Source organism: Labeo rohita, unplaced genomic scaffold, assembly GCF_022985175.1.
Source record: "Labeo rohita strain BAU-BD-2019 unplaced genomic scaffold, IGBB_LRoh.1.0 scaffold_115, whole genome shotgun sequence".
NCBI classification, from domain to species: domain Eukaryota; kingdom Metazoa; phylum Chordata; class Actinopteri; order Cypriniformes; family Cyprinidae; genus Labeo; species Labeo rohita.
In genome coordinates this window covers 49216-65411 of record NW_026127285.1, presented here as the reverse complement: position 1 = coordinate 65411, position 16196 = coordinate 49216, and the positions used below count along the sequence as shown (strand labels likewise).

General features: G+C 37.0%; 1 protein-coding gene across 2 annotated transcripts; it reads right to left on the bottom strand.

The window, feature by feature from the left end:
* Positions 1 to 8: 8 nt before the first annotated feature.
* On the bottom strand, positions 9 to 10407 carry LOC127157666 (guanylate-binding protein 6-like). Of its 2 annotated transcripts, XM_051100921.1 has the most exons (6): positions 10343 to 10392; positions 10140 to 10247; positions 7787 to 7978; positions 7585 to 7712; positions 5992 to 6101; positions 9 to 309 (listed from the first exon to the last, which is right to left on the bottom strand). In XM_051100921.1, the coding sequence occupies exons 2-6, from the start codon at positions 10231 to 10233 to the stop codon at positions 87 to 89; spliced, it is 747 nt and encodes a 248-aa protein (XP_050956878.1). In that variant the 5' UTR covers positions 10234 to 10247; positions 10343 to 10392; the 3' UTR covers positions 9 to 86. The 2 variants fall into 2 exon arrangements, with proteins under 2 accessions (XP_050956878.1, XP_050956877.1); XM_051100920.1 differs by having other exon boundaries at positions 10140 to 10407.
* Positions 10408 to 16196: the final 5789 nt, after the last annotated feature.

The window sequence follows — 16196 nt, the reverse complement described above, 5'->3', positions numbered from 1 at the left end:
GTCTATTCTAGGAGTGTAGCTGGTTGAGCTACTGGACAATTCAGTAGAGTAAAAAAAACTAGTTGCGATAGTGATTATGAGGACTCTTAAAATAGCCTTTTGCAGTATTTTAAATTACCATGTTTCAGCTTCAGAGCAAAATCTAGGTACTCATCCTCTGTTACATCTTTGCCATCGACCTTTCGCTCCAGTGTGAAGTCCCTCACAGCCCAGATAAAACTAGGGAAGAACTTCACAAATTCACTTGAATCATCAGCATCCTCATCTGGTGATATGACCTTGATGCACTCTGTTAGTTCAGTCACATATCTGACAGTTTGTTCAGGCATGAACACAAAAAGACAAACAACTCATGACTCAAATCAAATTAAATGTCATTCCTTGAGGTAATAAGCAAATTCACTACACCAATACTTTTCAACATGACTTGTGATCAGGTGTACACTTAAACCATGACAATAAAGAAATAAATGAAAAAAAGTGTATTTAAGTGTAATATTAAAGAATTCTATAGAGTGAAATGTTCAATCTAAGCTTGCAATTGCTTCAATAGGTGTTTATAATGCTGAGCAGTGTGTAATGAAACAAAATCTGGGCCTGTATTCACAAAACATCTTAAGGCTAAAAGTAGCTCATAACTTGCCGATTTAGGAGAAAATCTTAAATATAATGGGCGTGTCAGTCCTAAATTTAGGACTCCTAAGTTTTTGCTCTAAGAGTGTTTCACAAAGCGTTTTAGCGCTAAAACTAGCTCCTAAATCTGTGCAACGTAAAGACTGATTTATACGCGTCCGCACGTTCGCTTGGGTTTGTGAAATCACCCATTTCTCGTGGCGGTGTGCACGGCATCTCGAGTGAACTGTTTGCGTTTCACCGCATTGATCACGAAAAATTTTACAGCTGTTTTGGCTGAACAGGTACGCCTGTACAAACATCTCTATAATCCATCAATGCGTGACCATAGAAATGGCAAAACTCATCGTGACCCACTTTTGCAAAAAAGTTTGTGAAACTGTACATTTTAACACTGTTGTGTTTTTTACTGTTGAAGACTGCTGTAATAAAAATATTTCTCATAATTGCTTTTGTTAATTGTTTCACATTACTTATTTTCATAGGCGTAATTCACGGGTGGCATGGGTGGGACACTTTTTGCAAAGCTCGATATTGTCCCACCACTTTTTTGAACATCTCGCGGCACGGACATACCTAATGCTGATGAAACATTTCTTTCTGTTAAATAAGGTGCTGACGCTGGAATCAGTATTTTTTTTTTTTTCTGAAATCATGCTTAATGTTCGTTCCGATGTTAATTAGTGACGGAACTTTCTCATTGCGGCTCGTGCTCAGTATTCACACGCAAGCGCTTCAATCCATCGCTTATGACTGATTACGGTTAAAAATCAAAACAAAATACACACAAATGTGTCTGTGATATAGGATCACTGATGAACATATTTTATTTTATTAAGGGATAAAAAGATTCGTGTAATGGCGGATTAGAACCCAAACGCTTTAACTCATTTAACGAACATTCTACCACTAGACTATTGGAGATTACTAATAACTGATGCATAGCTATGCATTTATTCACTGCATCATTTATCTCAAGGCTAATAACATATTATTAAAGTACATGCAAGAATAAAATTATCATGTTAAAAACGAGTTTAAAGTCAATACATTATGTACACATGATCAGAGCCTGTAACCACAAAACATTTCATCTTACCACTAAAAGTTCTCCTAAACAGCAGTAAAAGTTTTTAGCTAAGAGTTTTCTCTTAAAACCTATTCACAAAGCTGCTGAGACAAACTTTTACTAAGGAATAGAGAGAAGTCTTAAGCTAAAAGTAAGGGCGGGGTTGACCTTGTTGCTATGAATGATATCAACATGCTTATTAACTATGCACACAGTGATTGGCTGATAGGGGAGTGGTCTCTGTCAGACATTCATTCATAAAATATTGTAACGTGCAATATTATATCATATTTAAATAAAGGTTTTAAAATAAAAATGTTGCCATATTCAAATAAAGATTTTAAAATGCAGGCTAAGTGTCACTAATTAAACGTGTATCTTCAGCCTCTTACATTTGCGCTCCTTGTATACAGTTAGCGGATATGCATATAAACAGCCTTTTAATTAACTTATTTAATTAATTATTGCATTCATAAGGAGCTGCCATTTGAAAATTGTCAAAACCTTGATCTGTGGCGTTATTGGGTTGTTTCTATTTGTTGCAATTCTGCAACAGTCATAATAGGTGTGTTCGAGCTCATGCTGCGCTGCGCAGACCGATCGGCGAGATTAGCCGAAAGCAGTCGGGGAGGAGCTGAAAACTGAGCCGTCAAGTCGGACACGTTGGTGATCTCGTTGCTTCCTCAAACATAGCAGATCACGTGGCGTTTGCCTACTTTATTGCAGATGAACTGGAAGCTATATAATTTCATTTTAAAGTAACTGAACAAATACTGTTTTACAAATCAAGCTTATACTTAATCAAATTATGTTTTGTTTAGTGGTGTTATGTTAGGCTTCTGTAAACAATATATATAACTAGCTGTAATTGCTGTTGGAGAGTAAGCTACTTGTTTTGTGTTTATAGTACAAATACAAATAAGTTTTTATATTGCATGTTCAACAGTCGTGTAAACCTTAATTGTTGGAATCTATCCCAGTTCTACAAAAAACACTGAATGACAATACTTTTGAACTGCAATACACGTGTATATACAATAATAAACTTACGCACAAATCCAATATAAAGAATTTAAGGGGAAAAATGTACTGCAGTCAAAAGATCGTAAACTATTTACGAAATGGCAGCAAATTGATTTGTTGTGCAATTATATGGATTGAAGCACGAAACACTCGTGATCATCGTCATGTGGTGAATGTGGCCAATCATGAGAAGCTGTGACGTCATCTCAGCCTGGTGCAGTCGCTCCTGAAATGCTGCGCTGGCTGAGCAAGCCGGCTGTTCTCGAAACGCTCTCGCGTAACTTTGATGCCACACGCGAACGTCACGTGGCGTCGGCGCCAGTTCAAGTCGGACAAAATTTCTAACCGGTATGCACTACTTCAAGTCAGCCGCCGATCGGTCTGCGCAGCGCCGCATGAAGTCGAACGCACCTAGTACCTTCGCGATTAAGACCACACCTTCTTATTGTAATTAATGTTGAGGACTTTGTTTTGTTGGCTTTAGTCCAGCCTATTTGGGTTTGGTTGTAATGCATTCCCCTCCCATTGACGGGGGACAGAGATGATTGAACTCACCTGGATCAGAGAAAACTGAAGAGGCAAGGGAAGAGCGGAAGGAGAGTCCCGAGAGAGCTAATGTGACTGGCCTTTGCGCTCAAGGGAAAAGGGGGAACGCTTTGTGTTGCTCGAGACCGTTAGGGTTTGTCCGGCAACGAAGATAGCTAGATAGCGCGGATGCATGGAATTTAGGTAGATAATTGGGGGGAATAGGAGTGCTGGCCGCACGCTTTATAAGCGTTTGCACAGAACCAGTTGAGTAAAAAGGACTCATTTACATCTAGGATAAGGGCGCTCTCTGGCAGCGACAAACTGTGTGATTACGGAGCGCTGCAATGGACTGAACCGAGCAAAAAGGACGCGCTCGCATTTGTGATAAGTGTGCTCTCTTAAAGTGACGAACCCTTTTGTGGTGATATGTAAACAGTTTAATGTGATTGGCTGTTCTGTGTCAGGGGTCTAGGGTTGCTGGGCAACGGAGGCGGGTCTAGGGATGCAGGCTACTCAGAGAGGTTGTTCTAACAGTGTACATGATAATAAAGTTAAGTCTGTGAGTTCACCAAACGATCTGGTCAGTATTTCATGACACCTTTGTTGTTTAAATGGACTGAACTGAGCAAAGCGGACTCATCGGCACCTCTGCCAATTGGGGTTCCCTGTTAGTAAAGACAAGTATGGGACTCCCGCGTGGATGTGGACTCAGCACGATTGACCTGTTTCCCGAGACCCCAGGGCAGGGTCTTGTTTCATGGAGACGGGGAAGTGTTTTGTATTTTAATCAATTCCTGTGTTGTATATGTGTGGGTATGAGTGTGTATGTCTTTGTGAATGAGTGTTTGTTTTAAAGTTTATATGAACATGATTACTTTGTATGTGCTGAGCTAGGGGGAAACTGAGTCAATCTTTCTATCACTTGAAATGATATGTATGAACACGAATTTTTAGCATGAAGTGTGGGGCAGGTTTAATCACTGGAGTGTAGTGAAGTGCAGTGCTGATTGTCACCTGGTTAATACTGTTTGTCCTAGCAAAGGCCTACAGGTTAATGTTTGATGAACTTACTTAAATGTTATTTATATGTAGTTCTCTCTTTTCTTTTTTTTTTGAATAACATTTGTTAATAAAGTAAGTTGTTTTTCTATCAAGCTCTTTGGTGTTGATGCACCTCTTTGTCCTCCATAAATGTCTGTTTGAACCTCTAACTAAAATTGGAGGTTCATTACATTATTATCATCCAATGTTTCTAAAATGTTTCTGTTCCGAGGCAGACAGCCGGCAACAGCCATTTTAGGATAGTTTTAGGACTTGATCTTAGTGACTTAGGACTCCTCTACACTACTCCTAACATTTCACAGATTTAGGAGCTAGTTTTAGTGCTAAAACGCTTTGTGAAATACTCTTAGAGCAAAAATTAGGAGTCCTAAATTTAGGATTGACACGCCAATTATTTTTCAGATTTTCCCCTGAATCACTAAGTTATGAGATAGGCTTCTTTTATCCTTAAGATCTTTTAGGAACGGGGTCCCAGAATTTGGTGATGTGCGCGCGCAGGCAGCACAGGCTTGCGGTGCAGAAGAACGCGTCGAGAATAAATCAGCCTAAATCAGGCTTAAATCACTAAGATCAAATCCCAACTTTCCTAATATTGCTGTTGCTGGCAATCTGCCTCGGAACTTAAACTTTTTAGAAACACTCTGCATGTACAGTAAATGCACGCATATTCCCACACAACCTTTTTTTTTTTTTAGTCTTGGAGGTTATCCCAGCTCCAAATTTTCATTTGATTATATCCTTGTTTTCATTAATACGTTGGGCAAGAAGAAACAGCTGTTCTTGCATCCAATTTGGTTTTGTTTTACGTTTGCGTATCTCGCTATCAGCCATGATTATTCTATTCTGTTAATAAAAAAAGCCCTTTACGTCGGTACAGATAGCCTAGCTGTTAGTGCGTCTACATACAGCTTAACTGCGCTCAAAGCGACCCGAGTTTGATTCCTGTTTCAAAATATTTTGCTGCTCCCGCCCCCTCCTCTTCACCCAATGATTTCGTGTCAGTTCTCCGCTATTCTATCATTAAAAGCATAAAAAGCTCTTTAAAAAAAGTCTGTTTACATGCATATCAGCTAATTGTTTATTATAAGAAGCACACAGGTAAAAGGCTGTCAATGATTTGAACACTTGTTTAATAAGTGACACTTGCCCTGCATTTTAAATTCTTTATTTGAATGTGGCAACATTTTTACTAACTTTTTAAAACTTTATTTGAATATGGCAACATTTACAACAATATTTCTATGAATAAACGTCTGACAGAGATCCCTCCCCTATCAGCCAATCACTGTATGCATAGTTAGTGAGCATGCTGACATCATCCATAGTAACGAGGTCAACCCCGCCCTTACTCTTAGCTTAAGACTTCTCTCTACTGCTTAGTAAAAGTTTGTTTAGCAGCTTTGTTAATGGGTTTTAAGAGAAAACTCTTAGCTAAAAACTTTTACTGCTATTTAGGAGAACTTTTTTTGTGAATACGGGCCCTGATCATTTAATCATGAACTGTTGAGGTAAGCATCCCTGCTGACTCCACAAAAACAAAAGCAAGTGTTGTATTTGGGACAAAATAACGTGGTCACAATGAGACAAAGCATACTAATCCACGCCTTATAAAAAATGTTACCACTCCTAATGCTGCACACACATTTTTAGGTACCTATAAATGGACAAAAGGATACTGCAGCTCCATTATAGCCTTGTTATCAATCGTCCCTCGACTGTTGTAGACCAGAGTACTGCTGAGTAACACAGCCAGACAGAAGATGTTGATATCATGCTTTTGGTCTCCCTGTGATAGAGAAATAGATATATTTTAATTATCAGCATCACCCAATAATGTTTCTATATGGCCAATAAGTGTCCTAAGTGGGAGATTTATTCAGAAGTTCGTCATCTTCATTTGTTTACTCATTTTACTTGTTTGTGCATTATCTCTGCTTTGAAAGTGACAGTATTCTTGGACTCATGAAACTGCTTGTGATGCTAGTCATAGGCGGAGTTTAGGGGGGGGCTGGCTGGGGGGCTGGGGGCACTGCCCCCCCCCAGACGAGAGCCAATCATGATTTTGTCTGAGCTATGAAAAAAATCAAAGAATTCATAATTTTTAATTTTATTTATATCATCTTATTATTTTAGTAGATAGAATAAGTACGTTTTGGTTTAATTAATTTTAATTTCAGCCCCATATCCTCGCGAGTCCCGACTCATGTCTTGAGAGGGCTCTCTTTTCGCTATTTTCCCGCTTTTGCAAGTTAACTGTTTGGCTACATCAAAAACATGTTTCTCAGTCATGAGGAAAGTAGGAAACTGGCTCCGAACTTAAATGGCACAGATCTTCAATTTGCCTCTTTTCACTCACTTTCCTTCGTGTTTAAATAGCTTGTAAATGTACAGTGCACATTTTACTTTCACTTTTAAATTAGCGGCAATTCGGCGTCAATTGCTTAAAATCCCATTCAAGCAACAACAAAATACAACGTTAAACTCACTTACCCTATAAATTCAAATTAGGTATAGAACTTGTATTAACAAAACGAATAAAAATAGCTTACACCATGCTATATGCTTAATATAAAATAACAAATAATTTAGGCTAGGCCTACATACATTTTAAATAGCCTAGTATATATAACTGAAAATCGGTAAACACCGTGGAACCAAATAAATAGCTATAAGAAACGTAGAACGTTTATTAGCAAAACGTAAAAATCAGCAAACACTGTACAACCAAATAAATAAGAAACGAATGTTAAAAAAAACTTGGAAAACCACCATAGATAAACGGCAAAAGTCAACAGGCTTTTCAAAATAAAAACATTGCCAAACTTCCACCATCGTCTTGTCTCGTCTGACGTCACTCTTCTTGTCGGTCAGCTCGTCACTGCTGGCTGATAAATAAAATCTGATCTGCGATGCGACTGTCGTTCGGCACTTTGCATTATGCAGCCGCGTTCAGTTTTATTTGTAGTGTCTGTTCTCAACTGAACTAAAGAATATTTCATTACTATAAAAAAAAAAAAAATCAAAACGTTGGTGGTGGTCGGTGCCGTGGTGGGCAACCGAACACCGACTATTCTCTGCGTTAGGTAACGTTATGTTTTTTTTTTTTTTTTTTTGTTCCGCAGTCATTGTTAACTCTAAATGTATTTTAATGTAGAATATGTTACATAAATATATGAATATAGAACATAGGCCTAAAAAAAAAAACTGCCCCCCCACGCATAAAAGTCAAACTCCGCCTATGATGCTAGTTGTGTTTCTTGTCACGTCACCTTATCCACGTCTCCGAGTCCCTCTGTGTCCAGCAGCACTAGAGTGGTTCCTGCTTTGGTGGGATGGGGCACACACCACATCCAGATGCCCTTCGTCTTGGACTCAACTGTGCTGCCCAGCGCAAACCCTGATAATGACAATGACTTTTCTGCATTTAATGTCATTCACTTGAACTGCATGACGTTTGCTATGAGCACTAACCTGTTTGTTCTCCAGCGAGATGGTTCATCAGGTAGGACTTCCCGGTCCGGTAGAGTCCCACCACGGCCACCACCACCACCGGCTGCTGGATCTGCTGCAGGATCTGCAGTGCTGACTGCTGCACACACAGCTTCCCATCTGAGTCCGTGTCAATGAAGCACACTGGTTTATCCATGGTCACTGGAGACTCATCTGCCAACAGACATGGACATTTTAAACCCCTGACTTATATGGCTTAATATTACATAAACGATGTCTCTTACTGAATTATTTAATAGAAAATTGTTTTATATATATTTTGGACTATGGGGGTGCCATTATTTCGATGGCATGAAATGGCCACACTGGGTGAGCTACTTGTACTACCTGTTGCTATTTTTACCACAGCACAACTCGGAAAATAAAATACTAATACAACGCCACACTGTGCTGGCCAAGGTTATTTTCGTAAACGAAAACTAAAACTAACATGTTATCCGACAGCAGCACATTCTGTACCCGACCCGGCCCGTTTGACAGCGACCCGCCGAACCTCATTAAATCTGCTGCATCAGTAAGACAAAAATATTTATTTTCTCATGTAACACAAGCGATTAAAAAAAAAAATAAATAGGTAGGTGCTTTGTAGAAAAATAGAAAAGCAGCACAACAGAAAAAGATGAGAACGCGCATTTATTCTGTAAACAATAAAACTTTTGCCTTCATCTTGTGAACAATTTGGTTTGAACAACATGCTTACAATTCTTCATAAATTAAAAGAAAATTTAAATATGCCTTATTGCCTAAATGTGATTGTCTCTGCAGTGTATACGATCTAAAACATTTAAAATAAAGTTATATAGGCTACAGAAAGCGAGCAACGAGCATAAGCTGTCATTCACTTCAGCTGCAGCACGAATCCAACAGTGCGCAACGCTGCGAATCGAAAGGCTCTGCCATTGAATTCATTTAGTACCAGTTATTCGCGTTTGATTGCGGGAAGCAAAACATGATAGTTACAGTTTCATGATTATGGTTAAATAAGATGAAATGTCCACTATAAACTAATTACATTTATTTTCGATTTAAACATTATAACACATTTACTACTTTTAATTATGATTATGTAAGTTCAACTTGTGTAGATTTATGGAGTACAAATGCTTGACTGCTTGTATAGTTTTACCACCTAATCAAACTCAGCATGCTTTACTTTAACGTCATAAGGTTAAATTAAGTCGTTGGTCTGAGCTCTAGAGGTGATCTATTTTGTAAAACTAAAACTGAAACTGAAACTAAACTATACAAACGAAATAGAAAGGTGCTCACAAAATAAAAACTAAACTAAAACTAACAAAATTATTAATGAAACTAATAAAAACGAAACTAAATTTTATTGCAAATTTCAAAACAATATTAAAATAAAATAAAACTATAATAACCTTGGTGCTGGCTTTTGGTTATAATCACAAGGCAACTAGAAAAGCACTGTAAATTTTCAGTAATTTCCTAGCAATAAGACGAAGAGAAACGAATGGGAAGGTGTCTGGATCTGGAAAACTGAATATGGCGCCCCCCATAGTCCAAAATATGTATAAAAATATGTGGATTTTTTTTAAATAACATAAATCTTTCATGGGTTTTCCACTACATATTTCAGTAAGAGACATCATTTAACTCATATTAAGCCATACAAGTCTTAAAACCCAAGGTTCCCACTAAAAACTGCACTGCAATACAAGTCCAAAAAGTGTAAAGTTGGTGGGTTGGCCATTTTTAATTTTTCCAAATTAAAATCACCATTAATAACATCTACATTTTGAGCAGTTCTCTCGATCAGTTCTTGTGTTGTGTAGTGTTGTGGACTTACGTTCCTTGTTTTTTGCCCCTGTAACGTGGGGTTTGGGTTTTGTTTGTTTATATCTATGATATAATGCTGCCTTCACGTGTTATTCATAACAAGCTTCCCACTTTTGCATACATGATTCCCTTTTAACTGCTGAACTGTTCTAGTATCTGTACGTGTGCCCTGGAATTTGTAGTGTTGTTAAAAGTACCTGTACTTCAGCTTTGATAACAGTTTTTGTGAGAGTGCAAATAATTTAAAGAAATACATAGTCAAATACTAAAAAATAAAATAGTTATAGGGAAGCAAAATTACTATAAAAATGACAATAAAAAATAATTTCTTGGGTATTGTGCATGGCTGTAAGTGCTTGGTGTAAATATGTGAATATAAGTTTAATCTTTAGGAAATTAAAAAAAAAACTGATTTGAATGTAAAAGCAAAATAAAGCAATAAAAAAAAAATGTTAATATGCTGTTTTATTCTACTATTACAAATATTTAATTTTTTTTTTAAACATGAGCCTACCTGAAAGTGATGCAGATGCTTCTTTCTTCACAGGAATAGTGTTTGATTGGCGTCCATCATTTACGAGGGGGGAAACTGACACAAAGCGACTCATCTTGCGATCCTCTTGTATAATATATTTACTTTTTAAAATCACAAATGTATTTTCCGTGTTCTATATTTTAATTTGGTATAAATGGAGTGAATGTCCCTTTTCTTAACTTACAGTAGCTCGATCTGAGTTCTGTGGTGTGTGCTCACGATGATCTGACCATATATATATATATATATATATATATATGTTACACACCTTTATGTTCAGCCCTTTAATGCTGATTGGTCAGAGTGAATTAGGGGATTGTCTCTGTTCTCTCTCTTTCTTTGCTTATTTGCTCTGGTGACTCAAATTCCTTCTACTGTCCAGATTAACACATGGCTTCACTTTCAAAAGCTTTTCTTTCACTTTCAGCAACTGCATGCTCGAAACAATGTGACTGCAGATAAAGTGTTTTCTTCTTTGTAGCACACATATGTGATTATTCCACATAGGTTAGTGTTAATAAATATGTCCTGTTAAACTTCTCAATGCCACCGAATACTCTCAGTCTCCCCCAAATTGATATGGCCAGGAAGCAAGACACCGACACAAGTTCTGTATTTCCTTACTTAAACTTTATTGATCTAATACAAGACTATATATAGGAATATTAAAGGGTTTTGTGCATCTAAACCAAAAAAAATCTATATGCGTCATATAGAACAAAAACATTATTGGGTGTATAATGAAATATCAGAAATAGATCTGGGTGTACAATAAGCTCTTCCTAAATTCTTCCTGTTATGCAAACTAACTATATGTAGTATGGATAAAAACGGGGTATAATGAAAAAAACATAAGTATAGATATGTAAAATACAATAGTTAAAAGGCGAGAGTAAAGGAGATAAGAAGGGAGGAGGGAGAGAAGTCACGTACAATCAGGTTCTCGCAGAGTGTGTGAAATATTTTAAGTTAGCATGTTATACATCTAAACTATGCAACAACCAAAGCTGAAGAGTAACAATGCCGAAAAAAAAAAGATCATTTTTAACTTTCTGATCAGATTCATTGGCAATTCCCAACAACCAACCAGCATGAAAATAATTCATAAAAATATAAATGTATGCCTGTATATCAGTAGTGCTGTTCACAAGACAAAGGTCAAGAGTCAATGAATGAAATGTGTTTGGATTAAAGTCAGTGTCCCTTTGGAAAAGTGAAATCATTAGCTAAATGATTATTAAATTACAGCATGAAAGCTTCAATGGAAATAACAAAACCTTCAACATATACTGTTTAACTCCTCGTGTCTTAAACACACACGTGGACAGAGTTTGGATAGTGAAGTCTGTAAATCGACAGAAATGCTGCTCTGACACACTGAACTAAATGATTTAAGCAGAAATAAACATTGTATGCTTTAAATCGTTACGACAGAACCTTTTGATGTTTAATTATTAAAAGAAGCTGAAAGAATTAAGGGTCTCCGTGTGTCATTGTCTGTTTTTTTTCTTCTTTTGTGCATTGATTTTAAAAAAACTGTCAACCTATAATGCATAGAGTGGGAGTGAAGGAGCAGCTGTGTGTGAGAGAGTGAAAGTGTCTCTGTTACTGTCAGCAAAGAGTGAAAGCAAAAGCAGACGTGCAGGGTGGAGGAGAACAGAGCAGGTGTGAGTGTGTGATAAAAGAGAGACAGCATGTATATGTGTGTGCCTGTGACTGTGCATTTGTGTGTGAACACATGTGAGACTGAAAACCTGTATGTTGGTCTGACTTTGTGTGCGCATGTGACAGAGAACAAAGAGGAAGTTGTGTGTATGTGTATGCATGTGTTTGTGTATGGGTGAGAGACAGCAGGAGAGAGAGTTAAGTATTAAAAAGTAAAACATATTCAAAACCTGAAAATACTTCACTCTCAATAATACGGTTACTGAGGTCAATATGACCCCAATAATCACGTGTAGTCATGTCATAGTGGACATCAGTAACATTATCATCATCATCAAAAAAAAAAAAAAAAGTCACACAGATTCAAAATGAAACAAAGCATAAGATGTCTTCAACCTAAATATTTTGTGTATTGTAAAGGGTCACTCTTGGGGAGTGATTAGGTTTCTCAATGTATGCTTTATCTTCATTGTCCTTACTTGAATCGTACTGGAATTTTTATCCTATGTTTAAATATGGTTTACTCAACTTGATAATAGTCACTTAATATATTCTTTTCTGTCATAGTTTGATGTGTGTGTGTGTGTACTTGTTTTTGCTACATTGTGGGGACCAAATGTCCCCACAAGGATAGTAAAACCTGAAATTTCTGACATTGTGGGGACCGGCTTGTGGTCCCCATGGGTACAAAAGCTTATAAATCATACAGAATGAGATTTTTTGAGAAAGTAAAAATTCAGAAAGTGTTCTGTAAGGGTTAGGTTTAGGGGTAGGTTTAGGGTAAGGGGATAGAAAATACAGTGTGGACAGTATACAAACCATTGCACCTATGGAGAGTCCCCACAAAGATAATAAACCAGACATATGTGTGTGCGTGTGTGTGTGTGAGCAAGATGGCGGTAGGCTGTAGGCCACTCGCTGGTGCAGGTGAATGCCAAAATGATGCTCTGTATAGCTAAACAACCACACTCGTTAATGCAATAGGTGCAGATAAGATGCTTTGGCAATTATTATGGACTATGTGCTTGATCGCAACAAGCAAGCTTGCATACAAACAAGCGTTAATTAATGGGAGAATCTATCAACAGCCACTGTTACCTCATGATTTCACCCACGAATTCCATCTACCTGGAGAAGAGCTTATGGTTTTCCAGCAGTATGTTTACCCTTTGTCGGAGGATCATTGGATTGGATTTTTAGTCTCATGAAAAAATCTACAGAGATCGTTTAAACATCAAACGCCAACGCAAAAAGAACTTTGTGTCCTCCAGTGATCCAGGAAAGTGGATAAAGTTAGCTGCATTGCTGAATGGAATATTCTTTAAAAATGGCATTTTACAGTGTAAAGCCACAATGGTAAGCCTTTTGGATTACAGCTCTTGAAGTATGAAATCTTGAAAAAGTTCCCGGCGATAAGCCATATCCTGAACGTGTAACATCAGCCTCAATAGCTGACTGGATATGCAAACATCTGTGCTATTTGCGGGAAACCGTTGTGCCTTCTCTGTGGACGGGAGCGACTCGCAGCCAGCGAAACAGAAAGGTGAGCAGGAACTTGCATACCTGTGGCAGTATTGAAGATCTAAAGCGATTCAAATCATCTTAAGCAACCGTGAGTATCCCGACCCTCCTCCCTGTTCTAGTGACATTACAGCTATACAAATTTATTACGATAATAAATGTTTAAATCAGAGGGGTGATGAGGATTTTCCACCCCCACCCTGGTATTTGAACGTGTTGTCACCGGAGCCAACTTTTTTCCCTAAGACAACACACTTCACGCATCAGGAGGTTGAGACTGTTTTAAATAATGTTCCTAATAACAAAGCGAGTGGTAAAGATGGCATGACATATGAGAATTTTAAAGATTTTAAAGATTTAAAGATTTTTAAAATCATGTCAGATTTTAACAACTATCTTTAATGTCTGTTTGGAAAATAAGAGAATACCAGATTCATGGAAAGGAGCATTAATTCATCGTATTCCAAAAAAAAAAGACAACATCCCTGATGATCCATCGACATGGAGGGATATATCCCTTCTCCCTACCATTTATAAGGTTTTCATGAAGTGCATACTTGCCAGAGTACTTCTGTGGTTGGTGGAGGCTGATATTCTATTCACCAAGCAAAAGGAATACATCAAAAGGCAAGGTATGAATGAACATGTATTCTGTCTTAAAACAGGGATAGATGACTTTAAGCATGAGTCATGTAGACTGTACTCAGTCTTTTTGGACTTTAGAGATGCATTTGGAACTTTATCTCACACTGTCATGATCAGATCACTCAAGGAAATACAGCTACCTCAACTGTTCATTGATATAGTGAAAGATGTATACAGAGGCTCCTTTATTGAAGTAATCTGTGGAGAACAGCTTACTCACCGAACATCACTTCAGACAGGCATTTAAACTGGCTGCCCTTGGAGTGCAATTAATTTTATAATTGCTATTAACCAGTGGTTAAAGTGGATGTGTCAATGCGCTCCCCCTGGTGATATCTCCTATCACAGTACAGGGCTATGCAGATGATGTCCAGATGGCCTCCAGAGACGAGAGTGTAATTTAAAAAATGCTAATCAGAACAGATGCTTTTCTGGAATGGTCAGGTCTGGAGATTAAGGACAAAAAATGTGCTGTACTGTATGAGAGGAGGAGGGAACAGGTGGTACCGTTCAAAATCTGATAAATGTCCAGTGTTCACAGTAGCAACAAAACCTATACAGGTATATTCTCTTCATGAGATATACACTTGTCTTGGACATAAAATTAATATTGCAGGAGAATGGAAAGAGCAAGTGAATATCATTTTGACAGAGTTTATATCTAATCTGGACTTGATTAACAAATGTCCACTGCCACTGACTATGTAGTTGGAGGCAATTAGACAGGTGGCACTGTCTAAAGTACAACGTCTGGGTAACACTTTATAATAACTATCCGTTATAACTAATTAATAGACCATTAATAAACTGTTAGTTAATGAGTTATAAATAACTTGTTAAATAACAGTTAATAGTTTAATTATTTATAACTGTGCCTTATAGATAGCCAATAGATAACTTACAAGCTGTTAGTTAACAAGTTATAAATGTAGTTAACTAACAGTTAACTAACAATTGAGTTATTCTATTGACAGTTAACTAACAATTGAATAGTTGCAACTTTAGAATAACGTCCCAATAACACACATAAGCTAATAACTAACACTTAACTAATATATTAACTCACACTTTACAGATCAGTTGTTCATAGTTTGTTAACCATCTACTAATACCAGTGAAACTTTGTAGAACAGCAAATGGATGGAACAAGTTCAAGCTACAGAAATTTAACCCTTTCACATGTGAGTTTAAAATATTCTAGCTGAGCCCCCAGAGTGAGTTTTTTTAGGCGACCGTTATTTAGAACGTATAGCCTTATTGTTTCCATGGCGACGCGTCGTGTTTGCCATGTGACACAACACAGTCACAATAGCGCTTAAAATATAAAACACACATACTGAGCCATCCAAGGTGTGATAAAACATGTTCATATCAATAATGCCAGTAGATTTTTATTTATTTTGTTTTCATGTTTAGCACAAAAAGTGCCCAAACCTCATGGGTTTGTATTCTGCTGTATACTGCTGTTCTGCCATGTGATGGCTCAGTATGTGTGTTTCTATACATTAAACACATCAACATTTCATCTGTGGAGTTTCTTTGGTAAAATGCAGTACACAGAAAAGCGTATGGGTGGAACAAGGTTGAGGTACAAAAATGTTATATTTTAAATATCACATTAAATTTCTGTAGCTTGAACTTGTTCCATCCATTTGCTGTTCTACAAAGTTTCACTGGTATTAGTAGATGGTTAACAAACTATGAACAACTGATCTGTAAAGTGTGAGTTAATATATTAGTTAAGTGTTAGTTATTAGCTTATGTATGTTATTGGGACGTTATTCTAAAGTTGCAACTATTCCTCATTTACTAACAGTTAATAAATGATGAATAGTTGCAACTTTAGAATAACGTCCCAATAGCATATTTAAACTATTAACTGATACTTAACATGTCTTTAGTAAGTAATTTACTAACAGCTTGTTCATGATCTATTACTTATTTATTAGGTATAGTTATAAATCATTAAAATGCAGTTAACAAGTCATTTATAACTTGTTAACTAACAGCTTGTAAGTTATCTATTGGCTATCTATAAGGCACAGTTATAAATAATTAACAAACTATTAACTGTTCTTTAACAAGTCATTTATAACTCATTAACAAACAGTTTATTAATGGTCTATTAACTAGTTATAACGGATAGTTATAAATAATTAACAAACTATTAACTGTTATTTAACAAGTCATTTATAACCCATTAAC